The sequence below is a fragment of the Meleagris gallopavo genome, chromosome 3, assembly GCF_000146605.3.
Source record: "Meleagris gallopavo isolate NT-WF06-2002-E0010 breed Aviagen turkey brand Nicholas breeding stock chromosome 3, Turkey_5.1, whole genome shotgun sequence".
NCBI lineage: Eukaryota > Metazoa > Chordata > Aves > Galliformes > Phasianidae > Meleagris > Meleagris gallopavo.
Genome location: NC_015013.2, coordinates 83,194,829 through 83,219,627, shown reverse-complemented (window position 1 = coordinate 83,219,627; position 24,799 = coordinate 83,194,829). Strand labels below are relative to the sequence as shown.

The 24,799-nt window shown below is 39.7% G+C and overlaps 1 protein-coding gene across 1 annotated transcript; it reads left to right on the top strand.

Annotated features, from left to right (window-relative positions):
- The first annotated feature begins 349 nt into the window (after positions 1-349).
- On the top strand, positions 350-23,204 carry WASHC5 (WASH complex subunit 5). The gene is made up of 28 exons (XM_003205276.4): positions 350-675; positions 2,623-2,768; positions 3,552-3,636; positions 3,889-3,989; positions 4,843-5,035; positions 5,335-5,487; positions 6,621-6,734; positions 7,271-7,442; positions 7,961-8,088; positions 8,753-8,882; positions 9,905-10,017; positions 10,577-10,743; positions 11,362-11,437; positions 12,047-12,157; positions 12,270-12,410; positions 13,767-13,847; positions 14,481-14,582; positions 15,179-15,358; positions 16,024-16,148; positions 16,507-16,669; positions 17,370-17,472; positions 17,571-17,650; positions 18,204-18,307; positions 19,566-19,695; positions 19,817-19,913; positions 20,851-21,004; positions 21,270-21,357; positions 22,821-23,204. The coding sequence occupies exons 1-28, from the start codon at positions 490-492 to the stop codon at positions 22,875-22,877; spliced, it is 3,480 nt and encodes a 1,159-aa protein (XP_003205324.1). The 5' UTR covers positions 350-489; the 3' UTR covers positions 22,878-23,204.
- The last annotated feature ends 1,595 nt before the right edge of the window (positions 23,205-24,799 follow it).

Sequence of the window (24,799 nt, the reverse complement as noted above, 5' to 3'; positions counted from 1 at the left end):
GAGCTCGGGGCGGCGGTCGGCGTAGGGGAGCGCATCGAGCGCCTTTTTGTGTTGGGGAGGGACTCGGTGCTTTTCGTTTTACCAAGTGCTTTAAATGCTGCGTTTGCAATTCGCCTGCTTTGCAGGGGGCTGGATTCGAAGTTCTCTGGAAATCCTTTCCAGCCCCTATAGTTCTGTGGTTCTGTGAAAGGTGTCGGTGTGCGCTTAAAAATCTGCGTAGATTACACTGTCGAAAGTTTCGTAGAGTCATTCGGGTTGGAAAAGATTGCTGAGAACGTCTAATCCCATCGCTGACCCTTCACACGTCCCCTGAGCTGTGTCCCTCCGGAGTTGAATGTGCGACGCTCAGTGTGCCTGGTTCTGTTTCTGCAGGTGCTGTTGATGGAGCAGCCCGTTTTCTCATTAGGATTTCTTTGTCAAACGACCTAGAAGCGGACGGTCGAAAACAGGCAACGGGACGTGTGCTGCGTGTTTGCATCCAGCTCCACGATGGTGGATTTTCTTGCTGAAAATAACCTCTGTGGTCAGGCAATTCTTCGGATTGTCTCCTGTGGAAATGCTATCATTGCAGAGCTCTTAAGACTTTCCGAATTTATCCCTGGGGTTTTCAGGCTGAAGGACAAGGCTGATCAACAGAAGTATGGAGATATCATCTTTGATTTCAGTTACTTTAAGGTAAACCCCTTTCTTCTGTTGTTAAACTTGTCTGTAAAGCATTGTTGTCCTGAACATAAGGCTTACAAAACCGATTCCTGACTGTCGTGTTTATTACTAACACGCTTCAGAATTGATTGCAGTGACTTGTTACTGCTATGGTTCCTCTGTACTCAGCACTGGTAAGGCCTCACCTCGAGTACTGTGCTCAGTCCCTGCAGGAAAGACACTGAGGTCCTGGACTGTGTCCAAAGAAGGCCAGTGAAGCTGTGAAGGGTCTGGAGCACAAATCTAGTAGAGAGCAGTGGAGGGAACTGAGTTTGTTCAGTCACAGAAGAGGAGGATCAGGGGAGACCTTATCATTCTCTAAAGGTGCCTGGAAGAAGATTGTGGCGAGGTGGGAGTCTTCCTCCCAGGTAATAGTGATAGGCCAAGAGGTTTTTGATAGGCACGTGTTGCACCAGTGTTCAAGTTGAATACTAGGAAAGAATTTATCCCAGAAAGAGTGGTCAGGTATTGGACAGGCTGCCCAGGGCGGTGGTGGAGTCACTGTCCCTGGAGGTTTTGAAGAAGAGGGTAGACGTGGTACAAAGGGATGTGGTTTAGTGGGCAAGGTGGTGATGGGTTGATGGTTGGAGTAGATGACCTTCGTGGTCTTATCTAACCTTGCTGCTTCTGGGATTTGCTGTTTGTTTTATGCTTACCAAAAACTGAGGTAGTAACTGGAATATGCTTGCATACAAACACTCCAGTTTTGGACTGTCCTGCATTTTATATAGTTTTGATTATACTTAGCTTCATCTTACTCAATTTCAGTGAGCAGAAAGAGTCTGATGCATGCTCTGTTCACAGGCACCTGGGCAAAAGAGAAGTATAACCAGTACCCATGCATAGAGTTTTAGTGCTAGAAGGTAGTTACAATTTTATGTATGTATGTAGAAGAACAGTCTTTCGGAATGTATGATGAGTCATCTGGCCTGTGAGTTTTGGCAAATACTGGTCGTATAAGACTTGAGTTGTGGGTTTTCTTCTCAGGTGTTATTCCTGAAGTAACTTCAAATATTGCTTTCACCACCAGGTTCTGAGCCTGTGCAGTGGGTTGGGTGTTCTGGAGCAGTACTGTGGGCAGTATGCCCACCTTCCTTTGGTTATCTGTAGCTTATTCTCTGCAGTTGTGAAAGCTGCTTCATGCTTTCCTGTTGAACAACACTGTGGTTGTTCACTCACTGGAATTGTCACGTGTGCTGAATCAACAAATAAAGAGTAGTGAGCATGAAAAGTCCTTATTTTCCTTACCTCTTGCAAAAAGCTTAATTCCTCTATCATTTTTCAGTATGATTTAGAAGGAGCTGCAGATGCAGCATAGTTTGACTTTAGCTGGTTTGTACGTTAAAATGCATGTTAGTAGTACAGCAATACTGGGGAGGAGGAGAACTGATAAGAGCTGTAAACTTTGGGCACTGGCTGGGAGCCTCAGAAGCTGAAAACTCGAAGCACAAATGATTTCACAGATACCTTCAGATGTGTTTGTTAGATTTTTTTTTAATTATTTTTATTTACACAAATTACTCAGAAATTTAAAAGTAGATAGGTATGATTGGTAAGAAATACAATTATCATGGAAACCAGAAGATTTTTGAATGTTAAGGAAGCAAAGCAGCACTGCTGCTTTTCAAAGTGATTGCACTATGGCTTCAGATACATCAGTTTTACCCAAAATGTTAATCGTCTCTTTCCATTGCCTACATAGAAGAAATCGCATCTAAAATCACTGTTTAAAAAAAAAAAAGTGTAAAATTCCTTTTTATGGAATACAATCATTAAATAGTTCAGAAAACAGCAAGTTCTTGTTTTAATAGGAAAGGTTAATTTTGTTGTCATTCTGGTAGTTGTGTATTTTGTGTCCTAGTGAAAAGTGTTATGGACACAGTCAAACATTGTCTCTAAATGTAGTTGCCTTTTTTGTAGGGGCCTGAGGTATGTGAAGGCAAACTGGAAGCAAAACCAGAGTTACTGGATTTAGATGAAGAATTTCGTGAAAACAACATTGAAATTTTGACAAGATTTTATCTAGCTTTTCAGAGTGTACATAAATACATCGTAGATTTAAACAGGTATAGTATCAGGAATGCATGTGGTGTTTCTTAAAGACTAGATATTTGTGGTCTTGCAAAACAGTTTGCCAGATCCTGGTGGGTTTGTTGTTTTTTTTTTTTTTTTCTTTAGCTTTCATTGTCGTTATTTTCCTAAACTTAATTCTTCAATGGAGTTGCCTTAAATTTACTATGTGTCCCTTCAAATGCAGTAGGAAAAGGTCATGTAATAAGAAAAAAATCCAGGGAACCTTAAAAAAACAAGATTTGCTGTTGTTATTGGTTTGTATGGAAATATTGGTCTTATGGTAACATGTAATTTTACTGGAAAGCCCTTTACTAAGCAGAAGTAATCTTCATCCAGACGAACAGTCTCTGTTTCTAGCTCCACCTCTTTAAATTGCAGTTGACATAAATTTAACATGTTTCTAGGAGGTATTTTTGTGGTAACTTGAAAATATGATATTTCTGCTATATTTTGCACTTGAGGAGGAACTTTTCCTTCTCAGTACTTGGTTCTCAAGCTGTTACCCTCCCATATGATTATTAAGAGGATGTGAGCTGTAAGTTATGGAGTCTAGTTCACTTAGAGCATCTAGAAACGAGAGGAGTGTTTTGCCAACCGGTTGGCTCTAACTAGGAGTTCGATCCAGGCTCTCATTTTGTACTTTGCTGCTGCTTGTACTACTGCAGGGTGTTCTGTTGTCTCTGTTGACTTTCAGAGGAATTTGGTCAATTGAGTTCTGAGGAAACATATTTTGAAAGTAAAGTAGTCAATTACCAACTCTTTGTCATGGTTCCTAGATATTTAGATGACCTCAATGAAGGAATTTACATCCAGCAAACATTAGAAACGGTCCTCCTTAATGAAGATGGAAAACAACTTTTAGTAAGTATTCAAAAATGTTGTAGTAGTAGAAAATGAACTGATAAGTGCAAAACTAGAGAAAAATTAAAATTCACAAAGAATACTGTAATGCTGTGGCTTGCCTTGAGGAGGACAGCAACCAAAAGTGTACAGCCTGCTGTTTCTTACGTTGTATTGACTGAATAGTTGGCATTCTGTTAGTTTGTCAGCACTTGTTTGTCTTTTAACGTTCCTTCAAATTGTATGCCCTTCATTCTTGCTTTTCCCAAACAGTGTGAAGCACTCTATCTGTATGGAGTCATGCTGCTGGTCATTGACCAGAAAATTGAAGGAGAAGTCAGAGAAAGAATGTTGGTTTCCTATTACAGATACAGGTAACTTACTTTGGTGTTCAGAAGTACTCACAGCTGAAAGAATGTAATATGGTTTACTCGGTTCACTGAGTTATTGCATTAAAATAAATGGAAGTATTTGCACTTGTTTGATCATTCAGATAGACTGATAATTCTGCAGAACTCACTGGTTATCAGCAGAGCTCATAGCATGAGCGACTGTTATGGGTCTCACTGCAAAACTCACTGGAGCAAGAGATTTGAAGTCCATTGGCAGACTTTCAGATTAAGTTATAGCACCACAAATGTTAGCTGTGAAGGTAACACAGCTGCCTAGTTGAGAAGCTCTGAATATCTATGTGGCAAAAGCATTGCAAGTAAGACTTCTTGTAGTTACACTGCTAGATAAGTTGAATCAAATATGAGATTTCCAGAGTGGGCTGACAGCATCGTTATATGACAGGTAGAACCTTAGAAGTTTCAAGTGAAAATCCTTTCACACATAATGTAACTAGAAAATGGACTATGGTGTGCCTATGCTGCTTTGCTTGCATTTATACTTCTCAGTATATAATGGGATTTCAATATGAACGTGTATCAGTGTCCTGCTATAGTATGGTGGGAATTGTATTCGTGGGGTAAACATCCAAAAGTCCTCCAGACCTTAGTACCAAAGCTAGGTTGGATGGGGCTCTGGGCAGCTGGAACTGGTGGGTGGCAGCCCTGCCCACAGCAGGGAAGTTGGACCTCGATGATTTTTAAGATCCCTTCCAACCTCAGCGATTCTATGATCCAATCATTTTCCTTAGAGGAAGAACAAAGCTACAAGGGAAGTGAAAGGAGGAAACTTATAAGGTCACACAGCTCAGTTTCTTTCCTTCCTTTTGTAAAACAGTGCTGCCCGATCCTCTGCTGATTCCAATTTAGATGATATCTGTAAGTTGCTTCGGAGCACTGGATACTCAAGCCAACCTGGAGCTAAAAGACCTCCAAACTACCCTGAGAGTTACTTCAGCAGGGTACCCATAAGCGAAACATTCATCAGCATGGTTGTTGGCCGCTTGCGGTCAGACGACATCTATAATCAGGTAGGTTTCTGTGAGATAAGAGGGATCTAAAACTGAATGCCAAATATTGACTTATTATTGTAACCTGTAAAAGGTAGCTGACATCTCCACAGTCAAATTCTATATTCTGTAAAATACGTCTGGTAAATACACTGCATGTATAAGCACGTCCAGCTTACCTGCGTATCCCTTATCTTGTAGCATGCTTTATGTTGTATGTGTATTGATAGATAGACAGTACTGTCTAAACTTTTTAAACCACTGCAAGTGGTTTTGTTGCGTTATATTATGTTCTGTTTTATTTTGGTCTCCATTCCCAGGTTTCTGCATATCCATTACCAGAACACCGCAGCACTGCCCTGGCTACTCAGGCTGCTATGCTCTATGTGATTCTGTATTTTGATGCTTCTATTCTTCACACACAACAAGCAAAAATGAGAGAGATAGTGGATAAATACTTTCCTGATAATTGGGTAAAATTTAATTTTGTTTAAATTTTTTTTTCTCTGGGTTTAATGTTATAGAAGCAATGTACTTAATTTTTACAATATGCTTTCTGAAAAAAGAAAAAACACCAAATGAGTGTTCTCTGTGCATCTGTTCAGATTATTTTCTGAAGCAATCTTACTTTGTTCAGAATGAGGCGCTCTGAGTCAGTCCTTCTGAATAAGCAAGGACAGCTGCTCTTTAAATATAACAATAATTGTTGTAAATGCTTAAATCAGCTGTATTCTGATAGCGTCATGGTAGAGTGCTTCATAGAAAAATGTAGACTGGAAGGTGCATGAGGGCATCTTCTAGTCCAGCCTTCTTCTCAAAGCAGGGCTAACTTCAGATTTAAATCAGGTTATACCTGGAAGTGTCCAGTAGCATTTTGAATGTATCTAAATAGAAGATTCTTCAGTGTCTGCAAGCGCCTGTGGCTGTGCCTGATCACTGTCCTTGTGAGGAATTTCTTCCTTTTGTTCAGCTGGAATTTCTCTTTTAGCTTGTGACAGTTGCCTCTTGACTTTTTCCTTTGTACCTCTGATCAGAGTCTGGCTCTGTCTTACACATAACTTCCATTTAAGCAGTGGAAGCCTGCAGTCAGAGGAAAAAAAGGTTTGAGAGCTCTAACTCAAATAAGCCCAGCTCCCTCAGCCTCTACTTCCATAGTGAGTCCCATCCTAGTGGTCTTCCACTCAATTCATTCAAGTTTGTCCATGCCAGTCATGTACTGAGGGACTCAAATACAGGCACGTTACTCTAAATGGAACCTGATGGGGCTGACGAGAGAGGAGTGGTCACTTCCCTCAATCCACTGGACACAATCTGAATGGTGTAGTCTAGTGTATAATTAGTCTTTATTTTCATAAGGCTGCATGTCTGATTCATGTTCAGTATGCCCACCAGGTTGTTTAGGTCCTTTTCTGAAGAATTCTCACAGGGATTATACATAATAATAGAAGGAGCCATCACATTGCTGTCTGAACTGACTGAGCCTCCCATAAACTTTGCTTCATGTCGTTTCTTCTTACTTTGCAGCAAAGAATATGGCTATCAAAAGGCCAGCTGCAGTTCATGCCTATAATATATCACTTTCTAACACTTCTTGTTTTCTGCTTAGGTTATTAGCATTTACATGGGAATCACTGTCAATCTAGCAGAAGCATGGGAGCCCTACAAAGCTGCTAAAACTGCCCTCAACTACACACTGGATATTGCAAATGTAAAAGAGCAGGTACATAAACCAGATTTCAGTATTTTTAGCAAGATTTCAGTCTGTGTAATCACTTCAAATATCTATTTTTTTTTTCTCATGTATAGAGTTGTTTGAATTTTATTCAAATAGAGTACTGTGAATAACTTTTTATATATAACAAAGTAAAAAATACTTCAGAGTCTCAAGCTCTGGTCCTCCTAGCATTGCTTGTTTCACCTCCTCTTGTGGTGGTTGTTTCCCCCAAGAGTTTCAAGGTTGTGACTTGACCGAATAGTTGCTGGTACTCATCAAGGTGTTGTTCAGTATTGGCATATCCGAAGCTAACTACAGTGTTTGGTTTTTCTTAAGTAACTGTTCTAGAATCTATGCGTTTCTGTTGGCAATGTGGCACACAGCAAGATAGTTTTAGATGACGCTTCCTAAGCTTGTATTAGGAATGAGAATGCTTTTCTGGTCTTGTCCCCATTAAGTTCTTAGAAGCCCCAGCCGTGATGTACGTAGTGCATTCCCTTAGAGACAAGCATTACATCCATGCAAACACTTTATGTTCTAAGGCAAACAGGTATGCTGCAGTCACTGAGCGAGTGCACACTCAAGTGCAGCAGTTTCTCAAAGAGGGCTGCCTAAGGGAAGAGCTGGTGCTGGACAATATTCCCAAACTGCTGAATTGCCTGCGAGACTGCAATGTAGCAATCCGTTGGTTGATGCTTCACACTGCAGACACAGGTAAGACCTCGTGCCAGATTGTTATTTCAGAATTGTCTGTCCTGCTGTACCGGTGCTTCATCTTACATCCCTAGAGAAGTTCTTTGTGTGCAGTCAGCAAAACGTCATCTGCTGTGTTTAGTGGTGTGTTGAGCTGTTATTTTGCTATCATGCTCCCAAAATCATTATCTGAAGTAAACGTGCATATATTTCCTTATTATGTGCGAGGTGTTGCATCTCCATGCATTTTCTATAACAGTCTTAAGAAATGCTGATCTATGGGCTTCTGAATAAGAAGTGCTAAATTCACACTTGGTTTGCAGAAGCCAGCAGAAGAGTTTTAATGAAGCCAGAGCACCCCAGAAACCTTCACTGTTCAAATGCAGAGCTGTACAAAGCTGATTAAATCCATGTAAATGCAGGATGAGTGGGGATGAGCCTATGAGGCCAAAATGTTTTTGCTTTCAAGCAATTAAATACAAGTTTACAAAGACTGAAAAATTGGGCTGAATTCTGTACTGTTGTCCTTCCTTTTTTAGCTTGTGATCCAAATAACAAACGTCTCCGCCAGATAAAGGATCAGATTCTAACAGACTCAAGGTACAATCCCAAGGTCTTATTCCAGCTTCTTCTGGATACAGCTCAGTTTGAATTCATTTTGAAAGAGGTAATGTGCTACTGCCTTCTTCACTGTTTTCCCTTTAACATCACAACAGAAGTGAAGGCTCAAGCAGTAGTTGTACATTTATTACAGAGAAGAGTTAAAAGGAATGGATTCTTTTCACTTAATCGTGGGCTTTCTATAGAGAGCTGCAAATGGCTGATGACTTTTTCAGTCTCCTCAGTAATTGGCAGTTTTCATTCTTTCCCAGCGTCTTTGTATTTATTGAGAACTTTGCATGAACATCCTGATGGTAAGCATTGCTAATTCTTTTAATAGGTTATATATCAAAGAGTATGCTGAACTTTAATTACATGCTGTTTTGAATAGAGTGTCTCTGTGTAGGCTGATGACTATGTGAGTTATAAGTCTGTGTTAGATCAGAGTCTTCTAGTATCTGTAAATAAAAAAAGGTACAGGCTATTCTATAACTGGCTGAAACCCAACAATATCTGTGTGTGTACATAAGCAATTTATTTCTATCACACTATATTTATCTCACTGGCTGTACTTCTCAGTGCTTTTAATTTCGTATTTAATATTCTGGTAAGGTCTTGAAGTTATGCAGCACTCCCTGTAAGTCAGTTCCATCTGATTTCAGTATTTTATTTCATTTTCTTTAGTGTGTCTTCTTGCCAGTCTCATAAACCAAATGCCTTGTTTTCAATAGATGTTCAAGCAAATGTTGTCAGAAAAACAGACAAAATGGGAGAATTACAAAAAAGAGGGATCTGAAAGGATGACTGAGCTTGCTGATGTCTTTTCAGGAGTTAAGCCTCTCACAAGAGTAGAGAAAAATGGTAATGACTGAAAACTGAGCCGACGGGAGAGGGGAAAAAAATATTTTTTATTTCTAGGCTGATACTGAAAGAAAATAGATGAGGTTAATACTGATAATACAAAAAAATTTAACATGCCTTAGATTCCACTGAGGTCTCTTACATGCTGTGTTGCTTAGGTTTACTGTGTATATGCCATATGTAAGCCTCGTTTAGGTTCTAATATTTACATGGCTATATTTTTTCAGTCCAGTTTGTATCAGTTTGTTTAGAGGTGGCAGGTAAGGTTATGAAATACCTTTTCCACGTGTAATAGAGTTCATGTTATTGTATTCTATGTAAAAAGGAGTGGAAAGATCATATCCATTAAATATGGAGATGCTTCGAGGTTTCCTCACATTCTTTTCCTAGTTGTAACCTGGATTTCTATTGTACCAATGTTGTTGTTTTGTTTTTGTTTTTTTTTTTTTTCAAAGCTACTTTTACTTTTCTACCAAATTTCTGAGCTTCTCCAAGGGAACTCTGTAAAAACATGAATCTGTTTTTCTAAATTTCTTGCTCCGTTTTTGAATTTTTTTTTCTGTTGGTGTAAAAATATTAGATTGCAGTCTAGTCTGATCACAGAAACTGCATAAAGCATCAGTTTAAGGACTGCTTGTAGCCAGAACACACAAATTGCAACTGTTAAGGCAAATGCCATTATAAAGCCGTTTATAAAATGTAAATTCATTATTTAAAGGGCTTCTTTTTTTGTAATGCCAGTTTGTTTCTATAATTGTTTTGTAATGTTGCATGATATTCACCTGAGCATTTGCTCCTTTAAAATCTATGCGTTGAAAGGCTAGTAATGTAAAAAGTGAGATGACAACTTTGTAAATAATCTCCCTTAGTATAGCAATTAGGGCTTCTTGATTTTGTTTTATTGGGGTGTCTTGCTGGATTGTTTTGGGGTGTTTTTGGTACTGTCTAGCAAATTCCCTGCATCATTACTTCTTTACCACCCATGGAAAGATTTGATTAATTTTTTTCTTGTTCTTGCATAGAAAATCTCCAGGCTTGGTTCAGAGAAATCTCCAAGCAAATAATGTCTCTTAACTATGATGATTCCACTGCAGCAGGCAGAAAAACTGTGCAGCTAATACAGGCACTGGAGGAGGTATGGCAAAGACATATAAACAATGATTTACAAAGCAGATTTTCATTTTAACAACAGATTAAGTGTGTGTATCTTTGCAGTTTTGTACATACCGTCATCAGAACTTCCCCGTAGACCTCATGGTCGTAAAATAAGGGATACAGAATGAAAAACTGTGCCACATGCGGCTGAGTTTTAGTGGGGATATCTGGAGAAATGAATTCAGTACCAAATGTTATTTGTCAACATTGCTGATTATTTTATGAGAAATTCTGAAATGCACTGTGAGAAGGTCTGAAATTCACTTGAACCTAAAGAGGGTAACTTTGAAGGCAAAATAAAAATACCATATTTTGTTATGTGCATGTTGTTTCTCTTCCTAGGTTATAACAGAATCCCAGTACACTTCCTGCAGTAACTTCACAAAATTTCTTATTGAACATTCTCTAAAGTAGACCAGTGCAGTGTAGTATCACTGTCTGAAGAGATGTCAGGTTAATGATTTCTGTTTCTATCGCTGTCTGTAGAGGTGAATGGACCGAAAGGAGAATTTTTGTTGCTGTTTTATTTGTAAACACAGGTCCAAGAGTTTCACCAGCTGGAAACTAATCTACAAGTCTGCCAGTTTCTGGCTGACACCCGCAAATTTCTACATCAGATGATCCGAACTATCAACATTAAAGAAGAGGTCTTGATCACCATGCAGATAGTTGGCGACCTTTCTTACGCGTGGCAACTAATTGACAGGTATCCCAGCAGGAGGCATTTCTTCCAAGTCATCAGTGGTGAAACTTTTAAGTAGTAACGTGTGTGAATGTTTTTATTATTATAGCACAGTGAAACTCAGTGACCTTCGTAGGTCCCATCCAATTGATGCTATTCTGTCTTAAACTCTCCAATTTAAAAAAAAAATTCTTAAGGTCTTGTTCTGTGAGTTGTTGAATATATTTAACTCTTATTAACTTGACAGGCATGGCTGTTAACTCTTATCCAGAAACTTAACAGTCTTGTTAAGTTTCTATCTCCAGCCTTTAGTCTGGCTGGGTGTCCCCTAAGATACAAGAGTTCTCATTTCAACCAAAAACAGGCAGGGGAAGAAAAACTGTACAGAACTTCTTCTCCATAGTGCAATTTTGCTAAGCTGCTACTTCGTTTTCTATCCCTGATGTCATTGTCTTTTGCCTCCATCTCCCCCACCTTACTTGTTTTTTTTCTAGTCAGTAGCTCTTCAGAGCAAAATCTTTCTTTAGTGAAGTTTCCCAGCTCTCCTATGCCATTTCTGGATTACACTGTTGCTAATGACAGCTGAGTTGAAAATAGTTTCGGGGGAAGGAGCTGATTTTGTTTTCTTTATTTCTTACTCAGCTTTACATCTATTATGCAGGAAAGCATAAGAGTCAGTCCATCTATGGTAACTAAACTCAGAGCTACTTTTCTAAAGGTAAGTGAGGGTATGTGAAGGTATTTTAACACTGCAAGTCAATCAAAGTGTTTGTTAAATGGGCCTTAAGTCTATAAAGTCACAAATAGTTTAAATCACTTTTACCACTATTTTCTGTATCTAGCTTTGTTAGAGTAAAATTACTGAATTAACTTTAGTTTTACTAGAGATGAAACCAAGTTATTTATGTTATTCTGTAGAACCAGTAACATTACTGCTGCTAGACAAAATAGCCTGGATACATTACAGTTATTTGCTGCAGACATCACTACCAAAGTAGCATATGTAGGAGACTGAAGATAGATTGCTTATGCCGTTTTTCTGTCTTGATGAAGATTTGGCATCCAATAAAAATATTGTCTGTGGAGTTAAGAATGGGAAATAGCGTGGGAAGGGGAGAGAGGAGAGTAAAATCACAGGAAAAAAATAGCTTCTGCAACTGATAAAGTGAGGAATGTGGCACAATACTAAACTTTCTGTCATTGTAATAAAACACTGCTATTTAGGAAGAATGTAGTACTTCGAGTTGTAGCCCGGGCAAAAGAGTTGAGTCATTTAATTCTTATTAGGAAAGTAGACACGAAGTTAAAATGTTAATTTTGTTTCTAGCTTGCTTCTGCTCTTGACCTGCCACTTCTCCGTATCAATCAAGCAAACAGTCCTGATCTTCTCAGTGTATCACAGTATTATTCTGGTGAGCTGGTTTCCTATGTAAGAAAGGTAGGCAAAGTTTGGGCAGACGTTGTCTCATTCTATAACTACTTTTCCACAATTTCTGATTTTTTTATTTATAATGTAGTGACTGTTTGTCTCGTCTCTCTTTTTTACGAAGGTTCTACAGATAATTCCAGAGAGCATGTTTACTTCTCTTCTCAAAATAATAAAGCTTCAGACCCACGACATTATTGAAGTGCCAACTCGCCTTGATAAGGACAAGCTACGAGATTATGCTCAGCTGGGACCACGATACGAGGTGCAGTTAAAATAGGGAACTCTTACAAATCGTACCACGGGGGGTAGCTGACTTCAGCCTAAATTTGAATAGGTACAGCTCCCACAGGGTTATGCTTTTAAAAGTGAAATTGGGTGTGTTGACTGAGTAAGAATTGAAATTGATGTGTTATTAAATGTGAATACCATCGTTTTCCTGAAGACAGATGAGTAACTTCCCTCCTGTTTGTAAAAGTCTAATTTTTGATCTTGTAGAAAAAGAGAGGAAAGCTAAATCTGTTTGTAAATGAGGATAAAGATTTTTGGGGTCTGGGAGCAGGAAGCACCAAACAGACCAACAACACAAGTCTGAAATGGAGCTATCACAATTTGGAATGTGTGTTCCAGGCAAGGGAGAAAGTTAGACTGAATAAAGCAGCAGGGCTAAGCTTTTTCAAATATGAATAGAGACTGAGGGTGTGTTGGTTTGATCAGATGAAGAAGTTGCTGTTGCTCAGTGCTGACTGTGGCTGACTGTTATTGGTCTGGGAGGGTGAGCAAACATACATGTTCTTAACAGAAGATTATGAGGAGCAGGAGAATCTGAATAGGTCAGTAATTCTCCCAAATAATATATCCTTTAGTTCTCCAAATGTCAGTTAAAATGCCATCTTTTTCCAGCAGTTTTTCTCAAAATACTCACTTTTAGAGTTTTAAACTCTAGAGATTAGATTAGAGATTGTGGTCTCTAATTAAGCTGATCCAAACACTGGGTTTAGACTTGCCCATTAAACTCATTCAAAACTTACTGGGGGAAGGGAGAGCAGGAATGGAGGAGGCAGTATTCCATAATATTCTTTTAATTTTAAGGAAGCTTCTCACTTGTGGCTTCTGTGGAACTGCATTGCCTCTATTTTACATTGCAAACGTCTTAAAGGCAAAAGACTGGCTTTTCTGAACTCTGAGCATAAAGATACCTACCTAATAATTTAAAACTAAGAGAGTGTGCTGCAGTATTTTGTCAGTGGAAATACTGAAGTGGATTCACTGCTAGCAGCAGGTTTTACCACTGCTTCAAACTGTGTCCCTAGGCTGCTCAGAGACACTGATTTGATGTTTTATACACATGCAATACAGCGAGTCACATCTCCCATAATCTTTGTAAAGCTTCTGAGTAGCACCTGTTCTCTCCTACTGGTTACATAGCTATATCAATCTAATTAAAAGAAAGATTATTGCTGTACTATAAGACTGGAACAAGATGTAAAATTGGAAGTATGTCAGTGCAAATCATATTACCTACAGCAGGAAGCTACAACTGGAAAATGTGTCTTTCTGGAGTCGTTATCTAAATCTGTTAAATCACGTCAGTAACTTGTATTCTCTTTTTCTATTAAAGGTTGCCAAGCTAACCCACGCAATTTCAATTTTCACTGAAGGCATCCTCATGATGAAAACTACGTTAGTTGGTATCATCAAGGTAATGTTCTGTTATTTCAGTAAGAAAAAGTCACTTGGTGACTGTTAGCACTGGAGCACAAATAGACTTCTGCATATTAGGCAAGACTTAGATAGAAGATATAAAGAAACAGAAACCAGAGAGAAAATGAGCTTGCATACAGACTTTCAAACAGGTTTTGACATGACATCCAGATTAGAACTGTGTTATTGAAGATCTTTAAGAAACTACAGTTCTCCTTATAAATAAGTTCATCAACCTTTCTTTTTTTTTTTTCCCTATTGGAAAAATGACTGCAGGCTTTTCTGAAGAGCTGCTTCTTCCATTGGCAACGACTGCTCTTCCTATATCTTTCAGGACTCCAAAACACAGTTCTTAATACATTCTGGTTTTTATAATTGTACAGCATTCTTAATGGATCATTAACAAACCTTGAATATGGGAACAACAAAACATTTGTTATTCAACTTAAAGGAACTGTTTATTATACCTTAAGTATTTATCCTCTGGACAAGCTGGTGGGAAACTGTGTCTGTGAGCACTGCTTCCCTATTACAAAATCAGTATTTAATGTAGTTCTTGGTAAACCAAATATACCTTCATATTTTTGATATCTTTCTGATTTTCAGAAAAAAAAATGTTTCTTCTACTTAGGTGGACCCAAAACAGTTACTAGAAGATGGAATAAGGAAGGAGCTAGTGAAACGGGTGGCTCTGGCTCTTCACAGGGGACTCATCTTCAATCCTAGAGCCAAGGTATGTAACAGCTTGATTTTATTTGATTTTGCCTGTATCCCAGCTTTCCTGGCTGGGAAAATAATTTTTCCTTCTAGGAAATGATTTTCTATATAGATTTCCTTCATGCAAAAAGGTAAATTTCTGAACTTCTTAATGCCTCGTTTGATGTTAAAATTAGAATATAGACCAGTGGGAGTACAAGAATTCAAAGACCTATTTTTGTTCTGCTCTAAGGGTCCTATGAATTGTGAGTTCACAGTTCTGTCCTTGTGGTAATTCATGGCAACGTGCCAGGTAAAGAATACAAAAAGAAAGTAAAATAAGGGTTACAGCTCCTTGTTTTGTTCCTGTCCAGATTGCTAAGTCTCTATCCTAGATCAATCAGTAGTATCCTGCAAGAAAAGTTATAAAATATTTTTCCTCCTATTTCTAAGAAGAGCGACTTGAAATGTCAGACAACGTGTGACACATCTCCCAGTGCTTTTTTAGTTCTGGCTGGAGCATAGTGAAACATGGAGAGATTGTGGTTCAAAAAGCCATTTAGAAGTCTTACATATTTTCTTTGTATTCTACTTGTTCGCCGTTTTACTTTTATGATCTTCTTCCCTTCCCAGCCAAGTGAACTGATGCCTAAACTGAAAGAAATGGCAGCAACAATGGATGGATTCCATCGATCATTTGAATATATCCAGGATTATGTCAATATATATGGCTTAAAAATCTGGCAAGAGGAAGTGTCTCGTATTATTAACTACAATGTGGAACAGGAGTGCAACAACTTCTTAAGAACAAAGGTGCTAGTCAAGAACAAAAAATGCTTTTACGTTGGAATGTTGAACTTTGAGTGATAGAACACTTGTAGTCAGTCCATCATGCACGGTCCTTTCAGTTGTCTTTAAATATGTTACCTATCGTGAAAGAAAGCTGCTCCTGGCTTTTTCTGAATTATTTCAGCATCCTTTACTCTTATATATAAGAGTAAAGTGCCCCAAAAAGAGTGTTTTGATATCACAAAAGATATCCTTCCTCTCTTCCTGAAAGGAAACAAAAAATAACTACAGAATTGCAGTAGTCTTCTTTATATCTGTAGTTAGCCATCTGCACGCAGGCTTAGGTAGATGCAGTAGTTGTCAGATCTTATGGCATTTCACAACTAGAGGAGTGAATAGATTTTCATTTAACTACCAAAACAGCAGACAGTTTACCACTTAAAAAAAAATAAATAAAAAGCAGATTAAATTTTTGCTAGGAGTGGAAGTAGTTTTCTCAGCCTTCACACTTACAACTTGTTTACTCTTCGTCATAAGATTCATTCTTCTCTTTATAGTGTTCTGCTGTGTATGATCTACAGTGTTCTGTGTTGTTCTGTGTTGTACTACTTGAAGTTAAAACAGTTTTGAGAGCAAAGTAAAAATGTGCAATGGTAACACTGTAAAACGCACTAAAACTTATTTTTCAGATTCAAGACTGGCAAAGCATATACCAGTCTACTCATATTCCTATACCAAAATTCACACCTGTAGATGAATCTGTAACATTTATTGGTCGTCTTTGTAGAGAAATCCTGAGGATCACAGACCCAAAGTAAGTACTGTGCATCACAAGCTGTATTAAAGCTGTTTGCATTGAATTGGTCCGATTCCACTGTATTCAAAGGAAATACACAACAAATGGTTTTTATTTGGTTGACATATCATCATATTTATCTAAAATTTTATCTAAAATGTATCTAAAATTTACCTGATCTGCCTTGTACATTTTAAATAGTAGAGTAGAGAAGTTGTGATTTTAGTAAAAGAAGCAAAACAATGTAGGAACCCTGGCAAAGAGAGAGAGAGAGCTGTGTAATGCATGCCTGAATAAGATAACGCCTTACTCAGAGCATCACAAAAACTGTCTGCAGCTTGTTCTGAGATATGTTATTTCTTGAACTCTTCCTTAGGATCATGTGTTATATTGACCAAATGAACACCTGGTATGATGTCAAAACTCATCAGGAAGTGACCAGTAGCCGTCTCTTCTCAGAGATACAGGATACTTTGGGTACCTTTGGCCTCAACGGTTTAGACAGGCTGCTGTGTTTTATGATTGTGAAGGAGCTGCAGGTAACTCTTGAACTTTAGTTTCTCAAGATCACATTGCTTTTATTGCTTAGTAACTTTGCTAGTGAAATATACATTCTATTGACTTTTGAAAGTCAACTTGACTTTAGTGATTTCCAACCCAAAGGTAGAATATCAGTTGCAGATAGAAGACTTGTTGCCCTAGGGTAAATGGAGTTAGTACAGGTTATTGTTACACAGTGCCTCTCAAGCATCAGTTTCAGCCTGTGTGTGCTCAAAATTTGACCTTTTAAGGACAGGTTTTATTTTTCTATCTAGATATCGGTGAGAAGATTGGACTGTTTGAGTCCACTACGATATAAATACAGTGTCAATTCAATGCAGTGGCCCATAGTGCCCATGAGCATAAGCAAGTCTTCCTTTGAAAAAAATCTAGTCTTAATCTGGTTAAAGATTTTAAGTATATAAATACAGTATTGATGGAGAGTTTCTCCTTGACAGTTGAACAGCTGGTTGTCTGCAGTGGGTATGTGTGTTGAGGAGGTGAATCTGTAACTGTCCTAACATTGATGAGTGGAATTCAGAAAAGCAAGTGGTCTGACTACAGGATTCCAGAACTCTTCATCTGTGGAAATACTTCTCTTGCCTCTCCTCTTGCAGCAAAAGACTGATGTTGAAAATGTGGTTGTACCATCAAGCATAGCACATGTGTGAGGATTTTACCTGTCTTTCTTTTATTTAGAATTTCCTCAGTATGTTTCAGAAAAACGTATTACGAGACAGAACAGTCCAGGATACATTAAAAGCACTTATGAGTGCTGTCAGTCCTCTCAAAGGAATTATAGGTAAGTGCTGTCTGGTTAAAATAGAAGAAAGCTGGTGTCTCCGTACACTTGCATTTATTTCTTTTCTCTCTTTGTTTTGTTTTGTTTTTTCGTCTCAGCAAATTCAAACAAGGTTTACTCTGCAGCAATTGCAAAAACTCAAAAGATCTGGACAGCATATTTAGACTCCATAATGAAGGTAGGCTGACACTATTTATTGATGCATAGGATCCACTCTTAAGCTTTTGGCTATGTACCTTAGACTGCTTATTTTACAGTGTTGTTTTATGTTGGTAGAATTCTGTAACATTACAAATGAAGCAGGACTGGATTCATGAGAGCTCCTGAGCTCCCATTATATACACAGCTTCAAGTCCATAAACTGCCTATGGTGTAGAGTGAATGTAAATGTGCTGAGGCTGAAGTTTTGAGCAGCAGTGTGTCCTGAACATGCCGTGTTCACACAGCAGGCAGTCTAACATGCTGAAGGTTTAGACAAGCTGTCTCACTAACGTGTTTCTTTATCTTGCCTTTGTTATGATGCTTTTTCAAAGTGCTATGAATATTTGTGCTATTGATGAGAAAAGACGAGGGGAAGAAGAGGAATGAGGTGTAATGAGGACTTCATGTAATCTATTTTACTGTAAATTGTATGTTGTTACTCCTTAAGATTTCCTTTATTTTAAATTTCTTCATCCCCCACTGCATTCAATATGATACAGCACTTTTTTGTTTCTTGTTTGCACAAACAGGTTGGTCAGATGCAGATCTTAAGACAGCAGATTACCAATGAATTAAATTACTCCTGCAGGTTTGACTCCAAGCATTTGGCTGCTGCATTGGAAAATCTCAATAAGTAAGAACTAAAACGTGTTGAAGGGCTGCATGTTTTGCTGCAGTGTATTTATTCAGATTGTTGTCAGCCAAACAGCTCTCTATGTGGTGGCAAAATATGGAGTCTGACTGGATTTGGTGGATGAGTATTTGAATTTGAACACCCAAAAAACTTTGTTTTTTTTAAAGAATAGAAGTTGAGTTGGGCTGGAAGAGACCCCCAGGGGTCATCAAGTTCCAACCCACTCTGCCCCAAGCAGGGACACCTTCCACCAGACCAAGCTGCACAGATCCCCATCTAACCTGGCTATGCACACCTCCAGGGTTGGGACATACACAACTTCTCTGGGCAGTCTGTTTCATTACCTCACCACCCTCTGTGTAAAGAATTTCTTCCTAATTTCTAATCTAAATCTACCTTTTTTTAGCTTAATGCTCTATACCTCTGTAGGTATTGGAAAGCTGCTAGATCTCCCAGGAGCCTTCTCTTGTCCAACTCCATCTCCCTCAGCCTCTCCTCATAGACAGGAGAGGTGCTCCAGCTCTCTGATCATCCTCGTGGCCTTCCTCTGGGTTTCCTCCAGCGGGTCTGTGTCCATCCAGAGCTGGATGCAGTGCCACAGATGGGGTCTCACAAGAGCAGAGCAGAGGTGCAGTCACCTCTCTTGTTCTGATGGCCATGCTTTTGATGCAGCCCAGAATACAATTGGCCTCTTGGGCTGCAAGCGCACATTGCTGGCTTACATTGAATTTCTCATTGACAACACCCCTAAATCCTTCTCGGTAGGGCTGCTCTCAGTCTGTTCTTCACCCAGTCTGTATCTGTGCTTAGGATTGCCCCAACCCAAGTGCAGGACTTGCACGTGGCTGTGTTGAACTTCATGAGGTTTGTGCATCTCTCCTCCTAAGCCTGTCCAGGTCCCTCAAGCATGCACAACATACAGCTGCTATAACAACTCAGTTAATGTAAACAACTTGGCTAGAAATTGTATGGGAGTGTTAGTGGACAGCACAGGTTTTTAATTGTGCTTGGTTTTACCTAGACTTGAGGTCATTTTTGGATGAGACGTAAGAATGATGAAAGTGGTGTTAATTTTAAAACAAAAATGTCTTTGTAGAAAAGTTTATAAAAAAGAAAAGGTGGTTTACTTTTACTTGTAACCATTTATAGATTTTGTATGCATGAAGGGTTTTATATTAATGAGATGTGCCATCGTGTGAAGTTTATTTCTGGATAGTTCAAATAAGGATTTAATGCAATTAATTTCCTTCTCTTTCAGAGCCATACTGGCTGATATAGAAGCACACTATCAGAATCCATCACTGCCTTATCCTAAAGAAGACAACACTCTTCTGTATGAAATCACAGCTTATCTGGAAGCAGCTGGCATTCACAATCCATTAAATAAGGTCAGGCTGACATTTGAGTGCTTGATATAATTTGCTTTTTTCTCTTTCACACGTTATTAATTGATGGGAAACATGTTATGGAAAACCTATGCCCTTTTTTTTTTTTTTCCTCTCTCCTCAGATCTACATCACAACAAAACGTCTGCCATATTTTCCCACTGTCAACTTCCTGTTTCTGATTTCACAGTTTCCCAAACTTCAGTACAGCAAAAATTTAGGTATTGTATAAGTTGCTTACTGTTTGTGTAAATCTAATGAAAAACTATGTGAAATCATCTGCCAGCTCACCCCTAGTTTCTTTGTTCAGCATGGTGTCATATGGTGTGGGATATCCCTTTGGCCCATTTGGGTCACTGTTCTGGCCCCCTCCCCTCTCAGCTCCTTGTGCCCCCCAGCTCCTTGCTGCAGGGTGGTGTCAGAAGCTCAGACATCCTTGGCTCAGTGTAAAAATTGCTCTGCAGCAACAGATACATCGGTGCTATTAATATTATTCTCATCAACACAGCACCATGGCAGCTACTAGGAGGAAAATTGACTTTGTCTGAAAGGTGCTTACAGCAAGAGCGGGGTTGGTCTCTTCTCACTGGTGACAGGAGACAGGACGAGGGGAAATGGCCTCAAGTTGCGTCAGGGAAGTTTAGGTTGGATATCAGGAAACATTTCTTTACAGAAGGGGTTGTTAAGCACTGGAATAGGCTCCCCAGGGAGGTGGTTGAGTCACCATCCCTGGATGTGTTTATAAACCTGGATGTGGTGCTCAGGGACGTGATTTATGAGAGGGTTGTTAGAGTTAAGGGTAGTATGGTCAGGTTGCAGTTAGACTTGATGATCTTGAAGGTCTTTTCCAACCTGAGCAATTCTGTGATTCTATCCTAGCTGAAACCAGGACTTACTGAAGCAAAACAAAGTGGTGTAGGAAACGACATCCAAACTTCTGACTTTGCCATTCCATCCTATGCCTTAGTTAATGTCACTAAGCCATTTGCTGTGAGAGAAATACAGTTGCTACGATGGCTTTTGATTTTTGTGTGGACAAGCAGAACAGGAGGCACAGAAGAAAATCTCATGAAAATACATAACATATGTTTGCCTCTGCCATCAAGAATAGGTTGTTTTATAAATGTGTGGTTTTGGGTTGGTGTTTTTTCTGTGCAGGAGTGGTGTGCAAGCGGCCAGCTGATCAGATTGACTGGCTTCCCTTAGTTCTGGGGCTCCTTACCTTGTTGAAACAGTTCCACTCAAGGTACACAGAACAGTTTCTGACTCTGATCGGTCAGTTCATTCGTTCAACAATGGAACAGTGCACCAGGTATCCATGCTTCACTTTTCCTTATGTATCACCTGCATTAAGGGTTCCCACTGCTTTTTCAGAGTGTTTATTTCTTAGTAAAGTACATTTAACGTAATAATATTGTTTGACTTGAGTATAAGATTAAAGTGCATCTCTTCTTGTAATGGAATCACGCGGTACATCATGGAAGAAGTATTATTTGAAGCTTGGCATTTTTGTAGAGTGTTACACAGGTAACTGACCAGTTGGTAAGATGGTGGTCTTCATGTTTGCTTAACATTAGCCAGAAGATACCAGAGATGCCTGCTGATGTGGTGGCTGCCCTCATGTTCCTGGAGGATTACATTCGCTACACAAAACTACCAAGAAAGGTAAGAACAAATTCCCTGTCTTCTCAGACAGCGCTGGCTGTGCTGTTCCCACTGAACTGCAGTGTATCTCCACATCTGAAGACAACAGCTGAAAAGGAATTCACGATACTGGGGAATGTCCATATGAGAGTTAATGGGCGTGGCAGCCAGTGGTAGAACAGTTTCTACCTACACCAGCTTGAATCTAGCTGGATTCTTTACAGACTATTCAACTGCTATTCACTGCTAATTTTTTTTTCTGTCCCTTCATTTCTATTTATAGTTATTTTTAGATGGAGAAAAAGCTCTGATCAGATATTCTGATCTGTTGGAAAGAGATTTGTACACATTCTAAATGGAGCCCTGTTCAGGGAAACTAAGTTTGGTTTATGCTGCAGCTGCATATTGTACTCATGCCTACCCTAGAATGTGGCATCATCTGTAAATGAGCATCCAAAATGATGGACTTGGTAGGAATGTCCAAAGAGCAGTCTTTACCCTTTTTAGATGTTCTGTAAAAGAACACCAAACTAAAATAGAGATGAGAAATCTATTACCTGGCAGGAATGGGTCCAAATGGATTTTTTTGTCTATGTAAGCTAGAGGTCTGTACAACCTGTGTTTACTTCTGTACTTGGTGTAACTATCTTTGTATTAGTCCTTGTATCTTCATGGTTATTTTTTTTCTAGAAAAGTCAGAGAAGGTGGAAAATACAGGAAAGATTTCTATTTTGCATGGACTGGAGAAATAGCCTGTTTCTGTTTAATCCTTGAGTCTGTTACTGGGGGGCTTTCAGGAAAGGGCAAGAAAAAAACAAAGTTCTGAGATGTTGCAGAATGAAATAAATTATAACAAGCTTAGCAATATTCTAAGTCAAAGGCTGAGAGCCTCAGAGAGTCTGAGTCTCTGTCCCTTCATTTCCTTGCCTTGCCTTCTTTCCAAAGAAGCAGGGCTTCCTGGGCAGCTTCTGTGTTTCACATGCAAGGGAAGTTCTGAAAGTCTGTGCTTGTAGAGAGACTTTCTCTTAGGATTAAGTGCAACTTAGCAGCATTCGAAGATGAAATATTTGTAATCTTATATGTAAATAATAAGTCGTAATCCTATCTGATCTATTTTGTACCTTAGTTAAGAAAACTTGCTGATTCCTAGCAGTACTTTGGGCTAAAAGGGAGACTCTTCCAGTGTCACCCTTGTTCCCCATGCAGTATCAGATACCAGCTGCTGGGAGCTGGCACAGGTACACCTCAGCCTGGTGCTGGCTGGAGAAACAGCAGAGTGAGTGTCAGCATTCCTCCATCTTTACACTGTACCTCTGGACCCAACCACAACCCTGGGCTTGCTTTACTTTCCATGCCTGCACCATGCTCCTTCCTTGTTTGGGTCAATGGAATTGTGTGCTCGAGGGGTAGATTAAGTATGCTGTGTTAATGGAAGAGCAGAACACACAAATGAACAATGAAACTGACCAGCTCCTTTTCTTTAGGTTGTTGAAGCACATGTGCCTAGCTTCATATTTGATGAATTCAGAACTGTTCTATGAATATGGAGAAGGACCAAGGCCAAAACCAAGGGACTGAGGATGAGAAAAGCACAGCTAAGAACTGTCATTCCTCTGTGCTTTGAGACAACTGCAGGTACTGCCTCACCAAACTGTAACCATCAGCTAGCCTCTATCGTTCATGCTTGTTTAAATCTTGGCATGATCTACTGAATCTCATCCCTGCACTGCACATTATAAATGTTGTATGTCATTGTTTATGTATAAATCACTGTTTTTTGTTCTAAATAACTATTTGTGGAAACTGGACTTTTGTATCGCAGATGAGCCACGCAATTGGAAATAAAGATATTGAAATGTTTGCCAGGACTGCTGATTCCAGATTCCTTGTTAAAAGGAGCTGGAGGGAAAAAGAGTGTACAGCTAAGAGAGGTTTGGTGTCCGTATCAATGCTATGGCAGTAAGTGGTCCTGCACTGCTCACTGCTGTCCTGGTGCCAGCATCACCAGGAGCTCTCAGAACTAAGAACGTCCTTTCATTGCACCAGCAGATAAAGCCTCATGTGCACCCAGCTGGGTAATCACTCCTCAGCTTGGTTCTCCTCTGCTGAGGCACTGAGTCCCAGCCTGTGGAGTTCAATGCTGAAGTGGGTTGTTTCACCTCCTGCCAGAAGGAGGTGCAGAGCAGGAGAGGGAGGCATGCACAGAGAAATTAATAACCTCAAGTCTTCAATCTAGCCCCCATGGGAGTGCATGTTTCTCTTCGAACTCACAGGAACAAAACAAATGTATCAAAATACTTCTCCCTATTTTTAACATTTTAAAGCTTTTCCTTTATAAAGCTCCAAGCTTTCCCCAAATGCATGCAAATATCCTGTCCCCACCACAGAAGTAGTTTCATAAAGTTGGTTCTGGATAAGCTAAGAGAGAGAGAAAAGATTGAAGCATGACAGAGCCTTTGTTACTCAGGCAGTTGAGACTAATTTCATGTTTCAGGTCATGTTTGAATAACCTCAGGGAAAAAGCTGATAGCAGCTTAATGGTGATATAAATTACTCCTGTAACTCAGCAAGCAGAAAAACTAATTGTGATTAAATGATTAAGGAAAATGGGGGTTCACAGTTCAAACATTCCTCCCTGGAAATGATCATTTCCAGGTTGGATGGGGCCCTGGGCAGCCTGAGGCCGTAAGGGGCAACTAGCCCATGGCAGGAGTTGGGGCTGGGCGGGCTTTAAGGTCCATTCTGACCCACCTGTAATTCCATGAAATACGTTACCAGGAGACAGAGGAGTGCTGTGCACAAGCAAATGCAGTCTGGGTACAAAGAAAACCACAGTAAATCAACATCCTGTTTCCACTGCCACACCATTACCTGCAGTTCCTGGGTTACCGCACGGCCACAGAGAAGGCACAGCTGTCAGCTTACAGCTCACCATTCAGCACAAATACAGGAGCCTGAGTTGAGTGATGGGGAGAGCAGTGAGCCTGCACACCCTGAGACAGCAAATCATCCTGTGTCTGCTGGGTTTGTGCCTGCAGGGAGGGATGCACACTGCAGTGAGATCATCGCCAATGAGTGGCATTTCAGTCCAGCACTGGACGATGACAGAGCCTCACACACATCAAAAAGCAAAGCAAGACTTACTCAAGGTCAAAGCACGCCCACTCCATCATCAGACAAGCAACCCGGCTCTTGCTGGGTTCTACTCTGCAAGAGGAACTACACCTGGGAAGCCCCACGTGGACATTCAAGCTCTCAGTACTCAATCAAGGCCATATAATATGAAGTTCATAAAACATGCTGGGACACACATCTGCTCTGGCACAACGCTCACATCCCACACAGGGCAGCCCGATCCACTCAGTGCTGGCAGCCATCCCTACTCCACATTAAGCCCTTTCCCCTCCAAATGACACCCAGCAGGAGCTCAGTGCAGCTGAAGAAAATCCAAGTGCTCCCCTGG

Coding starts and splice junctions, on each gene's coding strand:
- WASHC5 (XM_003205276.4), top strand. CDS start 490: ATGGTGGATTTTCTTGCTGAAAATAACCTCTGTGGTCAGGCAATTCTT. Junction 17,651..18,203: donor ATTTAGACTCCATAATGAAG/GTAGGCTGACAC, acceptor TTGCACAAACAG/GTTGGTCAGATGCAGATCTT. Junction 21,005..21,269: donor ACAATGGAACAGTGCACCAG/GTATCCATGCTT, acceptor GCTTAACATTAG/CCAGAAGATACCAGAGATGC.